This window comes from Phyllobates terribilis, unplaced genomic scaffold, assembly GCF_046119375.1.
Source record: "Phyllobates terribilis strain yellow unplaced genomic scaffold, ASM4611937v1 Scaffold_11__3_contigs__length_659146591, whole genome shotgun sequence".
NCBI lineage: Eukaryota > Metazoa > Chordata > Amphibia > Anura > Dendrobatidae > Phyllobates > Phyllobates terribilis.
Genome location: NW_027362771.1, coordinates 28,461,603 through 28,487,835, shown reverse-complemented (window position 1 = coordinate 28,487,835; position 26,233 = coordinate 28,461,603). Strand labels below are relative to the sequence as shown.

At 46.1% G+C, this 26,233-nt stretch overlaps 1 protein-coding gene across 3 annotated transcripts in view; it reads right to left on the bottom strand.

Moving 5' to 3' along the window:
- Window positions 1-26,233, bottom strand: part of CPLX2 (complexin 2) — a 408,616-nt gene that overhangs the window by 43,610 nt on the left and 338,773 nt on the right. For all 3 annotated transcript variants that reach the window (XM_073651150.1, XM_073651149.1, XM_073651148.1), the window contains one exon: window positions 22,258-22,433. In XM_073651150.1, the coding sequence (XP_073507251.1) occupies window positions 22,258-22,433 (176 nt within the window). The remainder of the gene's footprint in view (window positions 1-22,257; window positions 22,434-26,233) is intronic.

Below are 26,233 nucleotides of genomic sequence, written 5' to 3'. Positions count from 1 at the left end.
ATCATGAGACCATCCCAGAAGAAGTTATTGGGTTCCATAGAATTTGGGCTTCTGATCGAAGTTAGACCTGAGGGTGGAGACTGAGCCAGCTGACCTCACCAGCAGTGGGCGGGACAGGGCAGGTAAGATAGCAGGACAGACAAGAGACAAGTCAGTCTTGACCCAAGAGTGGTGTGCTGAACATCTGAGCACCAGCTGAGGCCACCAAGGGGAGGAGCAGTTTGACCATGCGGTGGTAGGCCTCAGCCTGTAACAAAGAACCGTGCCTGCGACCGCAGAATCCTCTCCCTGCGTCACAAGAAAATCAAGAAACCGGTAACTGATATGCTGTGGTGATTCTGTGTGTTGTATTCCATTGTTGTATAGTTTAGCCTGACCTTATACCTGTGTATATTTAGTTGTATATCGTGTATCTAGTGTATTATTATAATCAATTACCTCAAGTAATTGTGGGCCTGCCTTTTATTCTGCATAACGAACGCACGTCCGTGTGAGCTCGGCTCAAGCCAAAACGCTACCCAGGGTTGGTTCCTGACCCGATATAGGCCCATTCACGGACTGGGCGTATATCTAAAATAGGGACTGGTGGCAGCATACCAACTGGGGATTGGGGAAGGCTGGTAGTGACGGTCGGAGGTTCAGATATATATATTCCTGGCGCGGCCAAGGAAGATATATATACCGCCCTCACTACCGAGGGCCCCGATACCCAGTAGGTTACAGGACAGTCTCCCTGGCGACCGCTTATCCTAGGTGCAGTTCCTTGACTGACCTGAGGCTAAGAGGGCGCTAGCGAGTTGTGCTGTGTAGTGACGTTACGGTTTAGTGACGTTGAAGGGATAACACACTACCGTGTTCCCTGCGCTGGTTGCAGCTACCTGGCACTACTTTCTCTAGGTGCAGTACCTTGACTGACCTGAGAGGTAAGGGGGCGCCAGAGAGCTGCACCCACCGGCCGGCTTTCATCACACCATCTCTTTAAAAAAGCCGGCCAGCAATTCAGCAGCCGCATGCACCGGTACCCGACAATTTAGAACAGAAAGAATAGAGCATCACACATACAGTGGTGGCCAAAAGTATTGGCACCCCTGCAATTCTGTCAGATAATACTCAGTTTCTTCCTGAAAATGATTGCAATCACAAATTCTTTGGTATTATTATCTTCATTTAATTTGCTTGAAAGGAAAAAACACAAAAGAGAATGAAGCAAAAATCAAATCATTGATCATTTCACACAAAACTCCAAAAATGGGCCAGACCAAAGTATTGGCACCCTCAGCCTAATACTTGGTTGCACAACCTTTAGCCAAAATAACTGCGAACAACTGCTTCCGGTAACCATCAATGAGTTTCTTACACTGCTCTGCTGGAATTGTAGACCATTTTTCTTTGGCAAACTGCTCCAGGTCCCTGATATTTGAAGGGTGCCTTCTCCAAACTGCCATTTTGAGATCTCTCCATAGGTGTTCTATGGGATTCAGGTCTTGACTCATTGCTGGCCACCTTAGAAGTCTCCAGTGCTTTCTCTCAAACCATTTTATAGTGCTTTTGGAAGTGTGTTTTGGGTCATTGTCCTGCTGGAAACCCATGACCTCTGAGGGAGAACCAGCTTTCTCACTCTGGGCCCTACATTACGCTGCAAAATTTGTTGGTAGTCTTCAGACTTCATAATGCCATGCACACGGTCAAGCAGTCCAGTGCCAGAGGCAGCAAAGCAACCCCAAAACATCAGGGAACCTCCGCCATGTTTGACTGTAGGGACCGTGTTCTTTTCTTTGAATGCCTCTTTTTTTTCCTGTACACTCTATGTTGATGCTTTTTCCCAAAAAGCTCTACTTTTGTCTCATCTGACCAGAGAACATTCTTCCAAAACGTTTTAGGCTTTCTCAGGTAAGTTTTGGCAAACTCCAGCCTGGCTTTTTTATGTCTCGGGGTAAGAAGTGAGGTCTTCCTGGGTATCCTACCATACAGTCCCTTTTCATTCAGACGCCGACGGATAGTACGGGTTGACACTGTTGTACCCTCGGACTGCAGGGCAGCTTGAACTTGTTTGGATGTTAGTCGAGGTTCTTTATCCACCATCCGCACAATCTTGCGTTGAAATCTCTCGTCAATTTTTCTTTTCCGTCCACATCTAGGAAGGTTAGCCACAGTGCCACGGGCTTTAAACTTCTTGACACTGCGCACGGAAGACACAGGAACATTCAGGTCTTTGGAGATGGACTTGTAGCCTTGAGATTGCTCATGCTTCCTCACAATTTGGTTTCTCAAGTCCTCAGACAGTTCTTTGGTCTTCTTTCTTTTCTCCATGCTCAATGTGGTACACACAAGGACACAGGACAGAGGTTGAGTCAACTTTAATCCATGTTAACTGGCTGCAAGTGTGATTTAGTTATTGCCAACACCTGTTAGGTGCCACAGGTAAGTTACAGGTGCTGTTAATTACACGAATTAGAGAAGCATCACATGATTTTTCAAACAGTGCCAATACTTTTGCCCACCCCCTTTTTTAGGTTTGGTGTGGAATTATATCCAATTTGGCTTTAGGACAATTCTTTTTGTGTTTTTTCATTGAAGACAAATTAAATGAAGATAATAATACCAAAGAATTTGTGATTGCAATCATTTTCAGGAAGAAACTGAGTATTATCTGACAGAATTGCAGGGGTGCCAATACTTTTGGCCACCGCTGTAGATTAGGTAGATATTATTAGATATTATATATGTGATTGACATGTTTCTAAGTACAGTGACAGTGTTGGTTACTGTACTTGTTATTTAGTTTTAAAATAAAGGATTTATTAAAAAAAAAATAATAGTGTTTTTGTCTCTTTAAAAAAGCCGGCTAGCAATTCATCAGCGGCATACATCGGTAACTGACAATTTAGAACAGGAAGAATAGAGCATCACACATAGATTAGATAGAAAGAAACATGTCAGCCATATATATAATAAGTACAGTGACAGTGTTGGTTACTGTACTTGTCATTTAGTGTTAAAATAAAGGATTTATTAAAAAAAAAAATTCGCATAGGGTTCCCCGTAATTTTAGTCTCTAGCAGAGGTTAAGCAGATGGCTGGGGCAGATGTTTGAAGCCTGGGAAGGGGGTAATACCCACGGAGCTTCCCAGGCTACTAATATCAGCCCCCAGCTGAATACCTAGCCTTTACTAGCTATTAAAATGGGGGACCCAAAAAAAAATGACGTGGGGTCCCCCCTATTTTAATAGCTAGCAAAGGCTAGGCAGACAGCTGGGGGCAGATATTAATAGCCCAGGAAGGGTGCCATGGATATTGGCCCCCTCCCAGGCTAGAAACACCAGCCGTCAGCCGTCCCAGAAATGGCGCATCCATGGGATGTGCCTGTTCTGGCACTTAGCCACGCGCTTCCCACTGCCCTGTAGCGGTTGCAGTGGGGTAATAGGGTTGGGGTTGATGTCAGCTTGTCTTTTTTTCTAAAGGTTTTTTTTTCAAAGCTTTTAGAATTAAAATCTTTGTCCTTCATTTTGCACTTGCCTTTATTTTTTTTCTTAACTAATATCCCAATGTGAATTTCATAATGTAGATTATCATATATTTGTCACACGTTTCCCTTTTTTTCCCTGTGATTTGGAAACGTAACAATTTGGCATAGTATAGAGAAAAGCAGGCTGTTGTTTTCTGTTTGAAGGTGACCTTATATTAAATGAGGCAAGTTTTAGATTGGATACATGGACCATTGAATCTGTGCCCACCACTCTTGGGTGACATTGTAATAGATAGAGGAAGTCATGGCTCATTGACTCAATTCCATCCTTCTTACGCAGCAGGAAAAGCCTAACAGGTGTAAATGGAGTCCTAATATACACCACATCTTTGCCTCTAATATGAATAATGTGAGGATGTCTTAAAACAGATGTGGTTTAGAAGCAAAATACAGGAATATGCTGTATGCAAGGACATTAGTGTTATTTTCTCATATTAATGGCGCTACAAAATACAAAGACATTGGGGCATAGCTAAACACTTGGCTAATTCATTCACTAAATGACTTGTTCCCTTTCAGAAAACATTTTGCTATATAATCAATTAATTGCACAGCACAGCATAAAAAATTGTCTGCTACTGGGCAGAAACCATGTGTCCTTTACTAAATCGAGTGTGCATATTCCAAATCCGAAGTCAGAATTGCTGTAACACGTCAGGAAATTTTGCTAAGCATAAGTTTGCCCAAATGAATTAAGCATTTGGAAAGCATTGAAAAATTTTGTACAGAATGACTTTTACTCAATTACCAGGTCTACATAAAAATGTTCATAGTAAACAGTATATGAAAATCGAATGGAATAACAAAATTTCAAAAAAGTCTTACTTAAGTAAGGCCCAGTACTGTTAAAAGTGCTTCTGCTTTTGCTCTTGTGAGCGGTCATATGTGCCCGTTGCAAAAACCAGCAGTAGTCCCCCATCATGTTGGGATTCCAGCAGCCTTGATATCTGTTCTCCATTGTAGAAATATCTTTATGGAACCTTGCTCCATGTTCGTCACTTAAGTGTCCCAAATTAGGTAAAAAAAGTAAAGATATGAGAAAGCAAGCAAAGATGTCTCCAGCAGGACCAGGGTTGTATATATCTTGTTAAAACTTCACTTTTAATTTCAAATTATAAAAGCCAAGGATGAGTTACAGAATGAGCAATATAGCGGCTCTTAGGTACAGCACATTCCAACGCGTTTCGGCTAAACCTTATTCATGGAATAATGTGAGAACTAAGCCTACTAGCTGAAGTTAAATAAAACACACTTCTTGGTGATTGCTTCAGGTGTTGGACCACAGCCCAGAGGAGAATTAACCCATTGGCGTGGAGCAGTAAAACACATAATAATGATCATAATAATCACTAAGCATCCTTTATGTCTGGTGAGCATGACCGTTTAAACACCATTAGAGTATGAATATAGTTAGTATATGTAGTCCCATTAAAAAAAAGAAAAAAAAATCTTTAAAAAAAAAATATATATATCTTTGAGAAAAAAAAACAAAAAAAACAAAACGTATTCGGTCGGATTTAAGCGGTCGCTATTATCTGCAAAAACGGGGAGTCAGCATGGGGGGAAAATTCTCCCCATCATTGGCTAATATTGTCATGGCCACCTGGGAAGAGACCGATGTTTTTTCAGATTCAAACCCGTTTTTGAAATATATTGCTTGGTATGGGCGATATATAGATGATTTACTTCTTGTTTGGACAGGCTCTCCCCATCTTATCACAGATTTTGTCAAATATATCAATAAAAATAATTATAATCTTAAATTTACATCTCACACTGACAAAAAATCTATTAACTTTTTAGATGTGTTTTACTGCACCACGGCATAAAAGATCTTTTTGTTTTTGTTTCTGCATGTATCTCTCACTCATTTTGTATTTCCACTAATTTTGTATTCCATTCTACCTCATGTCCAATTTTATGTAGTTTTTGTGCTTTTTTGCTGTAGTTAATTTTAGCTGCCAATAATGGGTTAATTCTCCTCTGGACTGTGGTCCAACACCTGAAGCAATCACCAAGAAGTGTTTTTTATTTAACTTCAGCTAGTAGGCTTAGTTCTCACATTATTCCATGAATAAGGTTTAGCCGAAACGCGTTGGAATGTGCTGTACCTAAGAGCCGCTATATTGCTCATTCTGTAACTCATCCTTGGCTTTTTATAATTTGAAATTAAAAGTCAAGTTTTAACAAGATATATACAACCCTGGTCCTGCTGGAGACATCTTTGCTTGCTTTCTCATTACTTGAACTTTGGTAGCCCGTGACCTGGGCGTCTCCGCTGCAAGACTTCGTTGGGACTGGATGAGTCTGGCTATTACATGGTGAGCTGACATACGTTTTCCCTTTCCCTTTCCCCTTGTTTTTTCAAAAAGTCAAGATGGGATAATAAGAAATGCATTTTCAATGCGATTCGGCAGCCAAGTTGTTCATATGCTTTAAGCATATTGTCTACTAGTTCAGCATGTCTATTCCCAAGAAAGTTCTGCACTTCTAGCAGAAATGCATCCCAAGATGTAAGTTCCAGAGGGTTGGAATTTGTTCTGAAGATGTCATCATGCATTAGTTTGTTGATTTCGGGGCCAATAAAAATTCCGGCCTTTATTTTAGCCTCAGTTTTCAGTGTGCTAAACTTCTCCTTCAAATACTGGAAACTCTTTCCATCACGATCAATTGCAACTACAAATTTTTTATTAAACCAAGTTTAACGTGAATTGGTGGAAGATAAACTTGAAGTGGATCGACTAGTGATTTGTGTTGTACATTGTACTGACCAACTGTGTGCTCGACTCTGAGAGGCCACTGTCTCATTTTGTAATGATTGCAGTCATCACGACTGTTCCATAGGCACAAGAAACATATATGCTTTGTGTACCCTAACTGTAGGCCATGCAGCAGTGCTACCGCTTTCAGGTCCGCACAGATTTTCCATTTATTTTCTGAGTATTTCAAAATTAACTCCATAGAAGCACAGGTCTTTTCATTCCAACCTCATGAGCCAATGGAACAGATGGTTTTTCATTACCATTGTGCAACAAGACAGCTTTCAAACTCGTTTTGCTAGAGTCTATGGATATCCTCCATTCATGTATACCATCTATCTCCATCATAAGTCCATGTACATCAGTACAGAAACAGACATCGCTTTCCATTGCTTAGTACGTAGCTAACTTGGTGTGTCAATGACGAAAATGTGAAGTTGTGGTACCTCGTTGTAGCAAATTCCATTCCCAAAGTCTAGAAGCTAGCAGCTCTGAATTTTGTTTAGCTAATGACAGATCTCTTACCAGATCATCTAAATCTGATTGGCTCAGCAAATGCAGCTGACCCTCTGGTTGTACTGGATCAGGAAAAACATCATGCCAATCAACATGTTCTTCATCAGGATCAGAACCATCAGTTTCAATAGCCGTTCCTGTTGCAAGAGGGGCAGACACTGGATTCTCTACAGCATTTGGTACTGGTTTAAGAGCAGACTGGCAGTCAGGATACACAATTTGTGACTTGCTTCTTTTTGAATATCCAGCGATTTTAGTAATGCAAAAATAACAGTCTGAATGGTGATTTTTCTGCTCAAGCCAAACCATTGGCCGTGCAAAGGTCATTCCTTTCCTTTTACCATTCAACCACTGCGTTAGCCCAGAGTAACATATAGTGCATCAAACATGAAGGCCCAGCTTTTCTCTTCATCTCCAATTTGACAAAGTAATACTTGTAAGCAAGACTCATTCGTTTTGACAGATTCCTGCGCTGATCATAAGTATTATTGTATTTGCTTCATATGTAACAGAAATTGTCCGGATTGTTAATACATTTGCGTCTATCCATCTTACGTTTCAAAACTGATAACAGCATAACAGATCACTTTATCAAACTCTGTCCAGCTTGCCTTATATACTTACTGCTGTCACCAGCCGATAGACCAGTCTGAGCGTATCTGGACAGGGCTGGGCATATCCGTTAAAATATTTCCAATATAGAATGAATATTATTATAGTTAACAGGCTTTGCATGTATAAATTAAAATCTAGACACGTGAGCCAAATTCTACGTTCGTATTTGGAATCGACACGTTCAATTTAGTATAAGGCTATGTGCCCACGATGCAGAAATGCTCTGGATTTTTTCCTGAGCGTTTCTGCATCTCCCTGGCAGAAAAAAACGCATGCGGATTGTACATGCGTTTTCCTGCCAGGGACATGCGGAAATGGAGCGTTATTCACTGACATTTCCGCATGCGGGTAGACAAGCGCTTTCCAGGCGATTTTAGCATCACTTGGAAAGTGCTTGTGACAACTAGGTCACACTATATAAATCCATGCAAACGGCATGGATTTATATAGTGTGACCCGAGAGAGTGGTTAAAAATAAAAAAATAAATGTATACTTATCCTCCAATGGCCCCTGGTGTCCTGCTGACTCCGTTCTCCCTTGCTGGCAGCGATGGATAGTAGGACCTGCCGACGTCAGCGTCGCGTGACCCGTCACATGATTCTGACGTCAGTGCAGGTCCTTCAATCTGACGCACCCCCTGGGCCAGTGCTGTAGTGCGGCGCACATGTGCGCGGGGGAATACCCGGAGCCGGATCCGATGGGGGTAGTAGTCTCCGAGTGGTGGGGACCCGGTCCGTGCCCAGGGTGGTCAAACTAAGTGTGCGGCAGTCTTTGTAGATGTTGTTTAAGTGTCGACTACGCCACCCGTTGATTTGCGGTCGCAAGGCCGCCGCTGCAGAACAGTCCGCTGAGGCCGGTGGTATGTGTGCAGCAATGGTGGTATAACCCCCAACGGGAGAGGTATGGCCTCAGGGCAGCTGGTGCGGGTGAAGGGAGTGATAGAAAGGGCGTCCCGGTACCTTTAGTGCTGGTAGTGCGATGGAACACAGAGACTGATTGCAGTTTTCAATGCTTTACTCACAGATGTTATCAGTGTCAGTCCTGCAGGTGATGACGACCCGAGCCGTGCTGCGTCCACCAGGTACGGGGCTCGACCAACCCCTAGGCAGTTCCAGAGTGTGACCTTGAACTCCTTTCTCCGTTCCTTTCTCTGGCCGTCCCCACTAGGGACCCACCCATGTCCAGCTTCCTCGGGCCTTCTGGTGGCGAAACCTATCTCCGGTTTCCCTGACCCTATGTGGCGTGCCTTCGTGGTGAGTGTAGTGAGTGGTCGCGCCAAGACGTGGCCACGACCTCCGGTTCCTGGCTGAGGATAAGTGGCCTCCACCAGTTCGGGATCCGGTACCCTGATCTGCCAACCCTTCACCCGCTGACTCCTAGCGTGTTCGGGTTCCCTCTTCCTTCATGTCTCTGGGCCTTTCTCCAGGTTCCATTCCTTCCTTGTTCCTTGTTCCTTTCCTCTTGTCTTTCTCTCTCTTGCTCCCTTCAGGAGCAGCACCCAGACAGGGCTGCTGCTCCCTGTCACTACTCTTCTCCTCTTCTTCTGTCTGACTGAACTCCTAAGATGGTGCCCACCTTTTATACTCCCTCTGACACCCGAGCCCAGGTGACTAGCCACCAATGGGCTCCTTCCTATGCCCAGAGTCCCTCCCCTCTCTGCTCCTGCACCACTGGGATATTCCTCCCCCCCTCCCACTCCAGCCAGGGACAGACGCTGTCGTACCTGCACATCTATCTGGTGGGAGTACCGTTGATCTGTCCCCCGGAAATGGGATGTATGTGGTGCATGCAGCTAACTGAGTTCCAGTCCACACTCCATCCTTACCTGGGAGTGGAATACCACACCTCTGGTTCGAGGTGCAATACCCCTGTAGCAGCCGAGCCCTCAGGGTGCTACATTCCCCCCTGGTAAACCACAGCACGTCCTCGGGCTGAAATAGAGTAAAAACAATTTTTAAAGTGTACGTACACATAAAACACATCAACTTTCATCCATCCCTTTATGGGAGGTTTTCTCAACAGCTGGCTAATGCCACCGGAACTCTTTTACAAAAACACTATGTAAAACTTTGGCATCATATCAAATTTCACATTAAGGCATTCTCAAATAAAACATTCTTGAATTCTCGGGTTCTTGGGATCTTGGGATCTGGCCGCTCTCAGTCTTCGGCCAGGTAGAGGGAAGAGATGACCGCTCTCAGTCCTCGGTCAGGTTAGGGATTAGGGCAAAAATAGGCAACAGTTCTCTTTCTGTCCCAACGGGGACCACACTCTTAGTGGAAACAGTCCCACAACAGTCCTTATACCCGGTCGGGTAACTATTTACATCTCCTCTTTTACCGTTTACGATTAACGGTGTGCTCCACACGCTCCTTTCTCTTCCTCAGGTTCAGACCCGTCCGGGCCCTCTTTCTCCTCCTCCTCCTGGTACGATTGCTCCTCTTCTTCCTTGACCCGGTGGACATGAAGGGCGTACCACCCCTTCACTCCCTTATGCCTGGTATAGGTGACGGTATCTCCAGGCACCAGGTCCTGTCCACTGTGCCCCTCCGGTAGGTGGGACTCTACGTCGCTCCTGTTTACAAACACCTGGCTTATGGTCTTCGGGTCTTGGATGATGCCCCAGCCACATGCCATGTGAAACTTAACAACAGTCCCGGTGACTCGGGGACCGTGAGCTGTACGGGGGGGGGGTCCTGGCGGGTCCTTGTCTTCTGCTCCACGTTTTTAATGTGGAGCCACTCCTCCTTCACTTTCCTCTCTCTCCGCTCCCGCTCAAACGTTGCCAGTTGTTGGCGGCAGGTCTCATAGCGCCGGGCGGCGCCCGCCCGGGTCTCCTGAGTGAACCCCATCAGGTCTTCTCCAGTGGGGTCCCCCTCGAATTGGGCGTCCTCCAGCGGGGTGAAGAGAGGTCCACGGGCTCCGGAGCTGGGATTAGCGGTTCATCTGGGGCCCTTGCTCCTACGGGATGACTCTTCCTGGAGCGGGGGTTGGTGTACTCAGGCGGCCAGACGAATGGTGTCCCATCCGGGCAGGTGTGCTGCTCATACAGGTCTTTCCCCAATGATGGCACGACTGGGGGCCCCGGCTGGGGTGCAGTGCCCGCGGGCACTCGGCCTTTTAACCAGGCCGGTGACTTTCTGATCGTGCCCGGTGTTGGGGAGCACGGTTCAGGGCGAGGCTCCGCTGCAGAGCTTGCTGCTGGAGAGCTGACTACTGGTGGTGGAGGTACGGTGGGCGGTGCGGCACCCAGAGCTTCGGGTCCCGCGGCGGGAGGTAGGGGCAGGTCCGCGGCCTCAGGGCCCGGAGTAACGGCGTTCCCCTTACTTGTCGTTGCGGCCTCCCCCGCGGCGTCGTCCCCGGCCTCCGGTCCGCTTCTGCTGCCTCTCGGGGTCGACGCGGTGCTGGATGGTGGCTGCACCTCCGGTTGGCAGGTCAGCGTGCGCTGGGTCAACTCCTCCTTCCACCCGGCGAGCACGTCTCGTTGCGCCCAGATCATCCTCCTGTTCAGCTCTTCCAGCGCGGCCTGCGCGTACTCCGGTTCTTCCTTCTGGAGCACCGCTAGCAGCTCTGCAATCTGGTATGGCGGCTGTGGCGGTGAAGCTCTCCTCCGTATCCGACATCCCCCTCCCCCCTAGTGGACCGTGGCCTACCTTGCAATGATCCTCTTCCGTAGGCCGCGGCTCCGCAGTGGATCGTCAGGGTTGAGGACCTTCCGTCGCGCTCCTGTGACGTCGGCGTCACTGGGCTCCTTCCAGGACCTTACGCAACGTCCGGACGTGAGGCGGGGCTTCAGTTCTCGCGGGCTTTCGGAGTCCACACCCCTCTTCTTCCCGCGCGGCGTCCTCAAGATGGCGCCCAATGGCGGGAAAACTCCACGGATGGCGGGAAGAAGGCAGAAGATGGCGTCGGATGGCGGGAATCGGCTCCGGATGGCGGGAAACGACTCCGGACGGCGGGAAACTTCACCACAGGTAAGTAAAAAGTCTCTTTTTCAGGCACACAGTACCCGGTGGTTGCGGGCACGGTATCCTGCCGACTACGCCAAAGTTGACGCGCCCCCTGGGCCAGTGCTGTAGTGCGGCGCACGTGTGCGCGGGGGAATACCCGGAGCCGGATCCGATGGGGGTAGTAGTCTCCGAGTGGTGGGGACCCGGTCCGTGCCCAGGGTGGTCAAACTAAGTGTGCGGCAGTCTTTGTAGATGTTGTTTAAGTGTCGACTACGCCACCCGTTGATTTGCGGTCGCAAGGCCGCCGCTGCAGAACAGTCCGCTGAGGCCGGTGGTATGTGTGCAGCAATGGTGGTATAACCCCCAACAGGAGAGGTATGGCCTCAGGGCAGCTGGTGCGGGTGAAGGGAGTGATAGAAAGGGCGTCCCGGTACCTTTAGTGCTGGTAGTGCGATGGAACACAGAGACTGATTGCAGTTTTCAATGCTTTACTCACAGATGTTATCAGTGTCAGTCCTGCAGGTGATGACGACCCGAGCCGTGCTGCGTCCACCAGGTACGGGGCTCGACCAACCCCCAGGCAGTTCCAGAGTGTGACCTTGAACTCCTTTCTCCGTTCCTTTCTCTGGCCGTCCCCACTAGGGACCCACCCATGTCCAGCTTCCTCGGGCCTTCTGGTGGCGAAACCTATCTCCGGTTTCCCTGACCCTATGTGGCGTGCCTTCGTGGTGAGTGTAGTGAGTGGTCGCGCCAAGACGTGGCCACGACCTCCGGTTCCTGGCTGAGGATAAGTGGCCTCCACCAGTTCGGGATCCGGTACCCTGATCTGCCAACCCTTCACCCGCTGACTCCTAGCGTGTTCGGGTTCCCTCTTCCTTCATGTCTCTGGGCCTTTCTCCAGGTTCCATTCCTTCCTTGTTCCTTGTTCCTTTCCTCTTGTCTTTCTCTCTCTTGCTCCCTTCAGGAGCAGCACCCAGACAGGGCTGCTGCTCCCTGTCACTACTCTTCTCCTCTTCTTCTGTCTGACTGAACTCCTAAGATGGTGCCCACCTTTTATACTCCCTCTGACACCCGAGCCCAGGTGACTAGCCACCAATGGGCTCCTTCCTATGCCCAGAGTCCCTCCCCTCTCTGCTCCTGCACCACTGGGATATTCCTCCCCCCCTCCCACTCCAGCCAGGGACAGACGCTGTCGTACCTGCACATCTATCTGGTGGGAGTACCGTTGATCTGTCCCCCGGAAATGGGATGTATGTGGTGCATGCAGCTAACTGAGTTCCAGTCCACACTCCATCCTTACCCGGGAGTGGAATACCACACCTCTGGTTCGAGGTGCAATACCCCTGTAGCAGCCGAGCCCTCGGGGTGCTACAAATCCACCGCGAAGTGCCGGGAAGCAAGGAGGAGCGCATTTATTTTTTATTTTATTCTTTTTTTACAGCTTTTTTAATGGTACCTGGGTGTGGATGAGACTCTCCTCTCCTCTACACCCGGGTACCATCCGCACATTAGAACGTGCCAATTATGCAAGTACAGATGCAGTCTTGCGGAATTGGCGCGTTCTAATGCAAGTCAATGGCGGCGAAAACGCAGCACTTCCGCAAAATAATTGGTAGTGCTGCTTTTTTTTCCGCAATGATAATTCGCAATGGAAATTTCCGCAGCATGTGCACAGCACATGCGGATTATCATTGGGTAACATTGCTGCCCTTCTACCATGCGTTTTTAATGCGTTTCCGCAGCTGCAAAAACGCTGCAGAAACGCTGCAGAAACTAATTAAAAACACATCGCGGGCACGCAGCCTAAATCACATGTTTTTCACTCAGTAGCAAAATCATTGTTGTGTGCTGTTATCAAAAAACAAACTGTGCTTTATTTACCCTCTCCAGTGTCTGGCCCAATGTCTCCACTGTTAACCTTATCATCGTTGATTGGCTGCAGCAGTGACGTTATTAAGACAGCGCTGCAGCTAGTTACTGAGCTCAGCGGCTTTATGTTTATGTAGATAGCATGAGACGCTGATCTCTATGACTGACTTCAGTACTGTTGATGTGATATCACCGCTGCAGACAAACAACAAAGACCGGCAAAGCAGTGCTGGACCTGGGGGGTGCAAGTAAATCACATTTTCGCTTTAGCAAAATAAGTATATGGTTAAAAGTTTTCTGGACGAACATAACTCTTTTAATATATATTATATTGCTTCTTAAATATGAAATGATTTCTTCTTGTGTCCTTATAGGAACATCATAAAAAAACAAAAACCTCTAAATTTAAAATGTGACAACTTATTATGATTTAAGAAAATCTTCATTTGGGAACCCTAAAACCCACTGTAGCTGATAAAGTGCACCCACAGTGAAAGAAAAACTTGACATTGCTCTTAGACCCATGGGTGCAGGACCTTTGTGAAACCTTTCTCTTTAAGGTTCGTCAGTCCTCTAATTCCTAGGAAGTTTTTACACAGTAAAAGGCACAGTAAAGTCTCTGGTTGTAGTCTCTACATGCCGAATATCATACATTACATGTCCCTGTTAGTGCACTTCTTCACACCGCTGGAGACCGTGCTGAGGCATCTCTAATCATATGGACTTCTACTCTGCCCCATGTTAAACAGCAGGTCCATTCCTATACACTTCTTGCCAAAATGATTGAAACTGGTAGAAGTGGGATTTTCATGTGAATTCACATTTTTAAATCTGTAGCGTAACTATTGTTTTGCAAAAAGATTTTAGATTATACCCTTTGCAATGCATAGGGTGAAATCCTCTGCAAATCCATGTCACAATCGGTAAAAAAATCACATATACTGTAACGCATGCAAAATTTGCTCTGGATTTGTGACAGATTTGCCTCAAAATCTGTAGCAGAATATCTTGTTCACTGTACGCCTGGGTGCACACCTCATACATATAAGAATATGGAATATTTTTGCATTTAGGAACTTTTTGGGAAAAAGAGCTAAATAATTGTTGTTCCACTCTCCTACACTGTAATACACAGACAGGAAGCTCTTTTTCCTTTCTACATACAACATGAGACAATGACAATATAAACCCAGGCACATCTTCTATAACCTGCACCCAGAGGCACTTGTTAATCAGCGTGGTATGTATTCATCTTTCATTTGTTCATCTTGTACACAATTCCTTTCATTGTCCAGGCCTTGCACAACAGCTGTTGCATTCAACTTGCAGCGCACGCGATCAATGCCTATAACTATATTTGTTCCTTTACTGTTCCCTTTATACTCACTGTTCATTCTAGGTTTCACTCTGAGCACATTCAAACCAGCAGGAGAATCTATAACCAGCAGGAGCTAGTTCCATCCATCAGCTGTTGCTAAACTAATGACTTGTTGTATTATAGATGTGTGGGCCAGATTGTGAGGTTTGAGACGTTACATGATAACAGTAGTGTATTGTGCATTGCTTTTCTACATTCTACATTTAAAGTAGACATTTCACCTGTGCAAAAAATAGGACTTAAATACCTTGTAAACATCGCAGATCAACCCTGATTCTGCCTCTCTTACCTGTTTGTGCAATGCCACTCCAATGTAGAGATCTTCACACTTGAGCGCAAGACCAACTGCGCGTTTCTTCAGAGTCTTCTCAGAGGGCGTGCGCTTTCACCAGACCCTCTAAGGCGCTGCCAATCACAGATCAGCAATGTCTGAGACTGCCAGACTTTTAGGTTACCTGCCGAGGTGTGCTTGGCAGCATCTGGAAAGTCTAAAAGTGCTTGCCCCCAGAGAAGACTCTGAAGAAATACCCAGCTGGTCTGCAAGCAGAGATTTCACATACTGCGCTCCAAAAGCAACAAATGTGAATATCTCTACAATGGAAAGAGAAGAACCAGGGGAGCTGGGGTGTTTTTACAAGTTATTTAACAGGATTTTATTGAGCAAGTGACAGTCCTTTATAAGTTATAGTTGGCATTTACATAATTTATCAGCATCTTGATGGAACAATGGTAGAATGCATATCAGAAAAAATTGCAAAAGGATGAGATGTATTTAGAGATTTTTGGTAACCTGGACACTGTAAACTGTATACACTAATATAATGCTTTAGGTATGTTGTATTATAAAGATATGTTGGTTATTACATATGTACAGTATACACAGTGGGTGCACCCCTGATTATAAACCATTTATTTGTTAAAAAGAATAAACTTTACCATAGAACGTGGAGCCTTTATATCTATGTATGACTACCTCACATCAGCTCTTACATCTTGGATTTTGTGTCAACATCTAGGATTGCAAACTCACATCCAAAGCTAGACAGTAACACAAGTTTGGCTACTGTGAGGCAGTGACCGGGATCGTATACGAGGGACGCTATATATCCCCCAGAATGTGTACAGAGACCTATTAAATCCATTGGAGTGCATTGCAGTCACAAACTCACCTGCAATGCATGAATGAAGGTGAGCTATGACCTGGTCAGACTACCTGGCTAGGGCAGATTAAGTAAAACCCGTCAGGGCCTTCATTTCTTGGAGGAGGTCACAGCAGGCAGTGGGGCGGTCTCCTCCCTCCAACCCAGGTTTTCCAGTGGCTCTTGCCACAGGACCTTTAAAACCCCTGCACTAAGGATTAGCAGTGTTCAGTGTTGGGACCTGCTAGGAGCATAGCAGGAAAGCTCAGCAGGATTGAGTGTGGCTGAACCCACGCCTGGGAAGCCTCTGCACCTGTCAGGCTCTGAGCGGCCCGGTGCAGCCGTTGCCCCCGGCAACCGTTGTTTATGGACTCATGTTAACCCGGCTGCGAACCGGAGGACTTTCTGTTTACCCGTGAGTTGCTGAATAAAAGCTGTTTATGTTGGACTTGCTTGGGTCACTGCCTCAGTTACTGCATGGTGTGAACACCGCCGCCCTACAGTTTGGTGGAGAATGCGAGCATTGTGACTGAGGCATACCCCACCGGCAGCTGCATGACCACAATCCGGCCTGCCACCTTTCAGTTCCACCCCGTGGACAAAATGGATGAGCTGTTAAAGCATTTGGGACTCGCCCTGCAGCAGCAGCAAAAAACAAACGAACTGTTGCTGCAACAGATGGCTGCCCTGCGGGAGACACAGACGGCACCAGCCCTGGAACGTCAAGAGGCCCGGGACAAGGTTCGCTCAGCGTTGAGGAAGATGGGACCGGAGGACGATCTGGAAGTCTTCCTGACCATCTGTGAGTGCACAGCAGAGCGGGAAAACCTATCGGCCGGCCAGTGGGCAGAAGTGGTGGCTCGGTTTCTCGTCGGCGATGCCCAAAAGGCCTACTTCGACCTAAGTCGAGAGGATGCCCAGGACTACCAGAGGCTCAAAGGTGAGATCCTTGCTCGGCTGGGGGTCAATACATACGTGAGGGCTCAGCGTGTGTTTTCGTGGGCCTATGTGGACATATGTGGCCTATGTCACGCTGATCCCTGCCAACCTAGGAGTCGGGAAAGGGGTCGCGTCCCTCTGATGGGGACAGTCTGCATTGTACCTGTGCTGAAGGGGAACCTCGGAGTGAGAGTGGCAGGAGACCGATTCCCTCCCAAACTGTCATAAAACCTAACAGTACCTCCACCCTTAGGTGCTGGCGGTGTCAGGGGCCGGGACATGTGATTGCTAATTGTCCCCTGACTACGGAACCCATGGACTGCGGATATAGCCGCCTGGTCTCAATGTATGCCCAGAATGTCTGCACAGCGAGCGCCGACCCCCGGTACAGTGAACTCCAACTGTGCCAGGTACTGGTTAATGGGTACCCACGGAGGCCCTCCTGGACTCAGGGAATCTCGTGACTCTGGTACATGGGTCGCTGGTGGCAGGAGACAACCCCAGTGGACGGCCAGTCGGGGTTGTGTGTATCCATGGGGACCTCCGAGAGTACCCAACTGCGGAGGTAGTTTTGTCCACGCCATGTGGAGACATAAAACATGTGGTGGGGGTGGTAAAAACTCTTCCCTATGGGACTGTGTTGGGAAGAGACTTGCCCCTGTTCTGGACTCTGTGGAAAAACAAAATCCACTCTCCCCCGGTAAAATGTATTACAAACGCTGTACCCGACAGACCTGCCATAGGGGTGTCCAACTTAGGGACAGAGTGTGACCCCGATAGGTTTCCCTTAGAGGTACTGGCAGGAGAGGTCGAGGAGACCCCTTTGATCCCCGAGCTGGAAGTGTCCCGGGACACGTTTGGGACAGCTCAGCTACAGGATCCCACCCTGACTCAGGCGCGGGAAAGGGTGGTAGAGGTAAACGGCGTAGCCCAACAGCCCGATGCAGATACTGTATTTCCACGCATGGTAGTCAACGGTGAGTTGCTCTATAGGATAGATAAGATCAGGGATGAGATTGTGGAACAGTTGGTAGTACCTCAGTCGTACCGTTGGGTGGTTCTAGATTTGGCACACACACACTTGCTGGGTGGACACTTAGGGGTAAAAAAACCGCAAGAACGTATCTTGCAGCGGTTCTTTTGGCCTGGGGTTTACGCGGAGGTCAAAAGGTACTGCGAATCCTGGCCCGAATGTCAGTTGACCTCACCCACTGCAAGTTTCCGTAGCCCATTGGTACCCCTGCCAGTGATAGAGGTACCTTTTGAACGAATTGCAATGGATTTGGTAGAGCACATTGTAAAATTCGCCCGTGGCCACCAACATATACTGGTGGTCGTCGACTATGGTACACGGAGGCTATACCACTATGCCACACCTCGGCAAAATTGATTGCACGGGAGCTGCTTGCCATTTTCTGTCGCCTTGGACTACCTAAGGAGATCCTGACGGATCAGGGGACCCCTTTTATGTCCAAAGTGACAAGGGAACTGTGCAAATTGCTAAAAATTAAACAATTGCGCACCTCGGTGTACCACCCTCAAACCGACGGGCTAGTAGAACGGTTCAATAAAACCCTCAAGTCCATGTTAAAAAAGGTGGTTTCTAAGGACGGAAAGGATTGGGACATGTTGCTACCCTATTTGATATTCGCCGTCCGTTAGGTACCCCAGACTTCCACAGGGTTCTCTCCCTTTGAGTTATTGCATGGCAGACACCCTAGGGGTCTGTTGGACGTAGCCAAAGAGACATGGGAGCAAGAGCCGAATCCACATAGGAGTATAATTGAACACGTGGCTAGTATGCAGGACCGGATCGCGGCGGTCATACTCATCGTGAAAGAACATCTGTTAGATGCCCAGGCAGCCCAGAGATGCACATACAATAAAAGAGCCAGAGTCAGGTCTTTTAACAAGGGCAATCAGGTGTTAGTACTGGTATCCACAGCGAGTAAGCTCATAGCCAAGTGGCAAGGGCCATATGAGGTTCGAGAAAAAGTGGGGGAGGTAAATTACCGGGTGTATCAGCCCGGAAGGAGGAAACCTGAGCAGCTTTACCATGTAAACCTGCTAAAGCCTTGGAAAGATCGAGAGTGTTTAGTTACAGACGTCACCCCGGGCATATCGCCAGAGAGTTCTCTACCTTCAGCCAGGCAAGCGTCCGAGGGGGATGTCAGGATAAGTGATGCCCTCACTAAACAGCAGCGACGGGCGGCTCGCTCGCTGGTGCAGCACAATACCGACGTGTTCTCAGAGCTACCGGGTAGGACTACGGTTATCCAACATGACATTGTCACCGAACCTGGGGTAAGGGTGTGAATAAAACCGTACCGGGTACCCGAAGCCCAGAGGCAAGCCATCACGGCTGAGGTAAAACAAATGCTTCAGTTAGGCGTCATAGAGGAATCACGGAGTGAGTGGGCTAGCCCCATCGTACTGATTCCAAAACCAGACGGATCGTTACGCTTCTGTAACGATTTCTGGAAATTGAATGACATGTCAGTTTGACCTCTATCCAATGCCCAGGGTGGACGAGCTGATTGAGAGACTGGGGCAGGCCCAGTACTTTACCACGCTCGATCTCACCAAGCGTTACTGGCAGGTACCTCTCACAAATTCGGCGAAGGAAAAGACCGCCTTCGTAACTCCGGAGGGTCTATACCACTATGTATTCTTACCTTTTGGGTTACATGGGGCCCCGGCTACATTCCAGAGGTTGATGGACATAGTGCTCAAGCCTCATCAGGAGTACGCGTCCGCATATCTAGATGATATTATCATCTTTAGCACCGACTGGCATACGCATCTATCCCAGGTACAAGCAGTGCTGGATTCTCTCAGAGCCGCCGGGTTAACGGCAAACCCAAAAAAATGTGCGTTAGGGCTAGAGGAAGCCCGATATTTGGGGTATGTGATAGGCCGAGGAGCTATCAAGCCCCAAATCAATAAAGTTGAGGCCATAAAAAACTGGCCTAAACCATCAAGTACAAAACAGGTGAGGGTGTTCCTTGGCATCCTTGGGTATTACCGCCGGTTTATACCTAATTTTGCTGGGCGAACGGCGGCCCTGACCGATCTCTTCAAAGGAAAAAAATCGGCAATGGTTCGGTGGAACCCTCAGGCAGAAGAAGCTTTTCAGTCCATGAAGTTGGCCCTGTGTGGACAGCCGGTCCTCATCTGCCCCAACTTCAAGGAAACCTTCATTGTACAGACAGATGCCTCGGAGGTAGGCCTAGGGGCGGTATTGCCACAAAAAGTAAATGGTGAAGAGCACTCGGTCACTTACTTGAGTAGAAAACTTGTCCCGGCAGAGAAAAACTATAGTGTGGTAGAGAAGGAGTGTTTGGCTATTAAGTGGGCCTTGGAATTGCTACGTTATTATTTACTTGGGCGTCAGTTCCGCTTGGTGACGGACCACTCCCCCTTGGTATGGATGAGGAATGCCAAGGAGAGGAATGCGCGAGTCACCAGGTGGTTCCTGTCACTGCAAAATTTCTGTTTCTCTGTAGAACATCGCCCTGGGAAGTTGCAAGCAAACGCGGATGCCCTGTCCCGGGCACCCTGTATGGTGGCAAATGTTCAACCCCACAAGTTTGAACAGAGGGGGGGTTATGTGAGGCAGTGACCGGGATTGTATACGAGGGACGCTATATATCCCCCAGAATGTGTACAGAGACCTATTAAATCCATTGGAGTGCATTGCAGTCACAAACTCACCTGCAATGCATGAATGAAGGTGAGCTATGACCTGGTCAGACTACCTGGCTAGGACAGATTAAGTAAAACCCGGCAGGACCTTAATTTCTTGGAGGAGGTCACAGGAGTCAGTGGGGCGGTCTCCTCCCTCCAACCCGGGTTTTCCAGTGGCTCTTGCCACAGGTCCTTTAAAACCCCTGTACTAAGGATTAGTGTTGTTCTATGTTGGAACCTGCTAGGAGCATAGCAGGAAAGCTCATCAGGATTGAGTGTGGCTGAACCCACGCCTGGGAAGCCTCTGCACCTGTCAGGCTCTGAGCAGCCCGGCGCGGCCATTGCCCCCGGCAACCGTTGTTTATGGACTCATGTTAACTCGGCTGCGAACCGGAGGACTTTCTGTTTACCCGTGAGTTGCTGAATAATAGCTGTTTATGTTGGACTTGCTTGGGTCACTGCCTCAGTTACTGCACGGTGTGAACACCGCCGCCCTACACTACTAATTAAAACAAGGTAGGGCACAAAGACCGACCAGTCACAATATAAATAATTTCTGTGTGTCAATAATTAAAATGATGAGTTGGCACCCCTAGTTACAGCACAAGATGCTCTGGTCATGTGTAATAATTCTTATTTTCATAAAATATTTAATAACATAAAGAATAGGTGCTAGATTACGGGTTCAATTTGTAACGTTGCACTTTTAGCCAAGAGAATACAATGGACTGCTACACTGATTGCTGAAAGATCAAGTATCAGAATGATTCACATGAACCAGAAGGAATGTCATATAGTGAAAGATGCTACATTATTAAATGGGTATCATTATCATGGTAGATGCAGCCAGATGACCCTTCATGTTCTTTCTAATAAGGTGCACCCTTAGTGTGGGTGAGTAGTTCAAGTGCCCTCCTTCTCACCTACTTGTTTTCCATTGATCTTTACCCTCCTCTGGTTCCTATTAAGCCAAAGCTGCCAGTCAAGGAAGAGGAGGTGAACCAAGTAGGTGGGAAAATGCTCTGAACTGGTCGGCCACACAAGGGTGCAACGAGGATTTCAGTATCATATTTGAAGAAAGAATGATTTCTCGCCAACACTGGAACAGATTTGGACACTGAAGGTATGATTTTTTTATTAACACTATGTCCCCTACAATGAATGCGCTGGGTTTGAATAGGTTTTTTGTGCTGACAAACTTCCTTTAAAGTACTTAAAATTTTAGTTTCCATAGCAACCCGAATGTTTCACAGTTTTATTGTATGTAATGAATGACCTCAAAAGAATATGAATATATCAAGGTCACTTTCAGTTTTTCTCCTGTCAGCCTACAATAGAGATGAGCAAATTGGCTTGAGCCAAATAGAATTTCCTTAAAATTTTACAAAAAAATACAGATTCACTGGCACCCATTTTGGTTATGGAGAGGCTGGAAGGATTTAAAAAAATGTTCTCCCAGGGCCCTCACCTGCATTGCCAAACAGCCATGCTCAAGTCTGGTCAGCTGCTTTGGTCTTGTGCAGTCTCTAACACTTGTGCCATTCATCTTTGGCACCTCCGGCACAGACTATGCCCCCCAACATTATGTTATGACATCACAGGGCTCAGTCTGCGTCATAGCCTACATGGATGTCTGGTGCTGGAGAACGATACTGCACATGGTGAGTATAATTTTTTTTTACTTTGTTTTACCTATGTTTATTATGATCTGAGGTTTGGGGAGACCTAAGAGCAGAATAATGGAAATTCGATTCACATAATCGAATTGTCAATGTGCATTGAATTTCTTGACCTAAACCAAGAGATTCGCTTATCCATTGTCAACACTAAGATTTGTAATATACAATTCTACAGTCAAAATTGAACTTAAAGGGGCACCTTATCTCTTATTTGTTGCCGGACTTTCTCCCTTTCTGCTTCCATCCTGGCATGTTTGGCCTTTCTTTCATCCTCCTGCTGACGAAGAGCTTCTTGTCTTTCTTCTTCCTTTTTTTGGGCATCTGGATCTTTCTCCTCTTCTCCTCCGAGCATCTTACCCATATCCTTAGTTGCCCCTATGTGCAATGAGAAATAACACATGAAAGCAAACTGGAGCATAGTACTGTAGGAATCAATAACTTAGTTATTTAGTTAGAATGAAGTACATTTTAGATTTCAGTTATCATTTATGCATAGTAAGTTGCACAATGCTCATTATTTTATATATCTCTTTTGACATTAGCACATCTAACTTCAGTACAATGCACAGCTGAGCTATATACTGTACATGATATGGTACAGTTCCTCTGTAATCTACAGATACTGCTGTTCGCATACCTCCCATTATTATGTCATACAGTTTTACATTTCAGCTAGCCATCTCATTATACCTAATTTTCAAAATCTTCCCAACTTTTATTATACCTGCCATTTCCTTTTGCACTTACATGGTCAGTGAGGCCAATGTCTTCAGCTTTATGTTTGGCACACTTTAGCAAGGTAGCAAGATCATGGCTTACATACAGACTGTATCTTTTTTCATATGCTAACCATATATAGAAATTTGACTTCATTTTCTTAAGAGATTACATTGTTTTTTTAAACCCCTAAGACCATTATTGTCATAGACTACTCTAGGAATCCCAAGAGATCGACTACTCTCATTACTTGGGATTTGCTCTAGAAGGAGAAGCAATATTTTAGTACTTAATATGTACAGGAAATTCAAACCTCCTATGACTCTCTAAGAGTTAAAGTGTAGGCTTGATGCCTGTTTCAGAAAGATCTTCACCCACAGACATTCAACATGCAAAACTCACCAACCTCTTGTCAATGGTATATAGATGGAAGTCAGATTATAGTTAGGTAAATAATACTGTCATCTGCTAGACAATTTCAGAGTACTAGTCTATCCTTAAGTCTAGATGGTTATTTTATAAAATTCAAGCTAGATCCAGATACCAGCTTTTGGTGTAGTTTTGAAAACTGCTAAATTGAGGACATCAACTTTCCTACATAAGGTCAAATCGATTCGATGCAAGTTGAATTTGTATCAAATTTTTGAGAATGCATAGAGACCCACAGAATTTGAACAATTTGTAACTTGCTTCATGCAAAATGCTAAAAATTGAAAGCAGTGATAGTTAATTTTTTAAAAGTAATATACCCAATTGAAGAAGGTGCTGCCTATGGCCAGGAGAGTGTGTGGGCCTTTCAACTGGCAAAACATTGCCTCAAAACTTTGCAAAGACAAAATGGTCTGCCTGAGCACTGCCTGATTTGTGAAGTTGCAGTTTATTGATGCATATAGCGTTGACTGACTCATGCAGGCTTCCTTAGGATTACCATAATGACAGGCACAGGGGGTCTACATACATTATGGCAATTCATTGACACCCCATGATCACATTGTGGGGGAGCAGATAGGTGGTTAGAAAAGCCCTGACCCCAGACTATGAGCTGTACATGCCGCTGCCAGAGTTTGATAGTGGCATTTAACAGGTTAACAGCCATGGGGGTGCTCACACCCACTCGCCACTATTAGAGGCAAATGATAGCTGAAGAGCACAGCCATTATCTACTGGCAAAAATGCGGGCTTAGGTCCTGAACCTGCATCAAAGACAATAAGCCGACTTATGATGTACCATTAGGTCACATGTTGGTAAGGGCTTAAAACGCCTGCTGGATACCACCGGTTACCATAGCCATATATGTAGCACTCACTTTGACTTTGCTTGCGTTTAAGTGCTTGACAGTGGTTAGATACAGTCCTATGAGATCTCAGAGTGTTATGCACATATTTTCTGTGCAATTACTTTTCAGTATTTGCAATTTGAAAAATATGGCAAAGTTGAAAAGATTTGCTAAAGTCTCAACCTTCCTTTTATGAATTTGTAGTTTATTATTTTATTTACAGTTAAAGGAATTGTAGGGGTGCGACTCTCTGGTAGATGATTGGGTATGCACAGGCACAATGTCACTGTCAAAACAGTGAGCAGTTTATTAAAGTCCAGGAAAATAGTCCCAGCTCAAAACACAAAACAGCCTTTTCTTGGCAAAACTGTAAACAAAAGTAAAACAGTCCATATAAAGGCACATGCTGGCTAACCCATCCAGCTCTCAGTCTCTGGCAGAGACTAAACAACACAACAAAGTTCATTCTACCTCCCACACACAGACACTTCTAAGGCAGCTGAGATTACGGAGTGGAGATAAGGGAATAACCAGTCCCATCCAGCTCTTCTGGCCGCTCCTAAAACCCAGACCCAAAATCCAGGCCCAATAATAAAATCTCTCAGCAACTACCTTGCTGGAGCCTTCTCTCTGAGCTTCACATCACTGAGGCTAAACACCTTGTGACACATATCTCCCATCCAGGATCTGTCCATCGGCATCCTTACAGAACACATAAAAACAGAAACATATAAAAAATAAATTACCCCCAGCAATCGTTCCTATAATCTTTCTTTTTATATTGTTCTGTTTCATATTCCAATGTAAAGTGTGAGTTATATATTAAAAATTCTCATACATGTGTCACAAGTGATCAGCCACTATAGTCACAAACTTCAGACATGACGTGTTCTTAGCTTTAACATAATTGACTACAGCTGTATCCCTCCCCGACTACTGTGTTTACTGAAGGAGACCAATAAAAGAATCCCAGTCAACAAAAAAAATCCTTTTCAAATTGGTCATACACATTAAACAAATGTTGATTGTTGAACCCACTGATTTTGGTGAAGCCTCCCATGTAATGTGCATGTGTGTCACAATTCCACTCTATAGGATAGGGGCATGCTGAGCTGCCAGTATTGTGAGTGACAGTACAATCACCCAATCTGAGGCAGTGGCATGCAGGGCTGTCGGTAATGTGATTGCCAGCCCAGCTGCCCAATCTGGCCGGTCCTGCTGGGTCTTCCTGGTGTCACCCGTTCTGGGTGATTACCTGGCTATTTAGCAGGTTGGCTGGCTATTATCAGACCTTGCCAGTTGTAGCTTTTAGCTCAGTGGTGTGTTTGCTCTGTATTATGATCTTTGTTGCCTGACCTTGGATTTGCTTTTTAGAGTACCTGTTAGTATTACCCCTTTTGCCTTATTGCACTCTAAGGCTGTGTGCCCACGATGCGTTCTTTAAGCGTTTCTGCAGCGGCAATAGAGCTGTCACAGTTACAGTATATAAATCTATGCTGTTTGCATAGATTTATATAGTGTGACCAAGTTGTCAAGCACTTTCCAAGTTATGCTAAAATCGCTTGGAAAGCGCTTGTCAACCCGCATGTGGAAATGCATGTGAAGAAAGCTTCACATCCGCTTGTCCCTGGCAGGAAAAACGCATGTACAATCCGCATGCGTTTTTTCTGCCAGGGAGATGCAGAAACGCTCAGGAAAAAATCCGGAGCATTTCTGCATCGTGGACAGAAACCTTGGTTTCCTGACTCTTTTACTATCAGTTTGTATTATCTCTTTGTCTCTGACATACCCTTCTGGCATTTGACCTCAGACTTCTTGACTTCCCCGCCTTACGTCTTGTGACTCAGCATCACAATGAGATTTTTGCCAATTTCTATTTGTTAAATCTCAGTGAAAAAAAGATTGGTATGTTGAGTTTCAATCCTTTTGTTCTAAGGGGAGAAAAGCTGTCACCAGATGTGCAAATGCAACAAAGGTTATCATGACTCAGAACACACAAACCTGATAATGTGTCACAGAAGTTTATGTCACTTTAGAGATTAATAAGATAACTTAACATTGCACAAGCCATAGACCAATGTCAAATTAGATGTCAACTTATAACTTTTTTTGCTGTGAGATCCCAGTCCTTTGTTATCTGAATCAGGTAACCTTTGCTAGTTCCTCATCTGTGAGTGACTC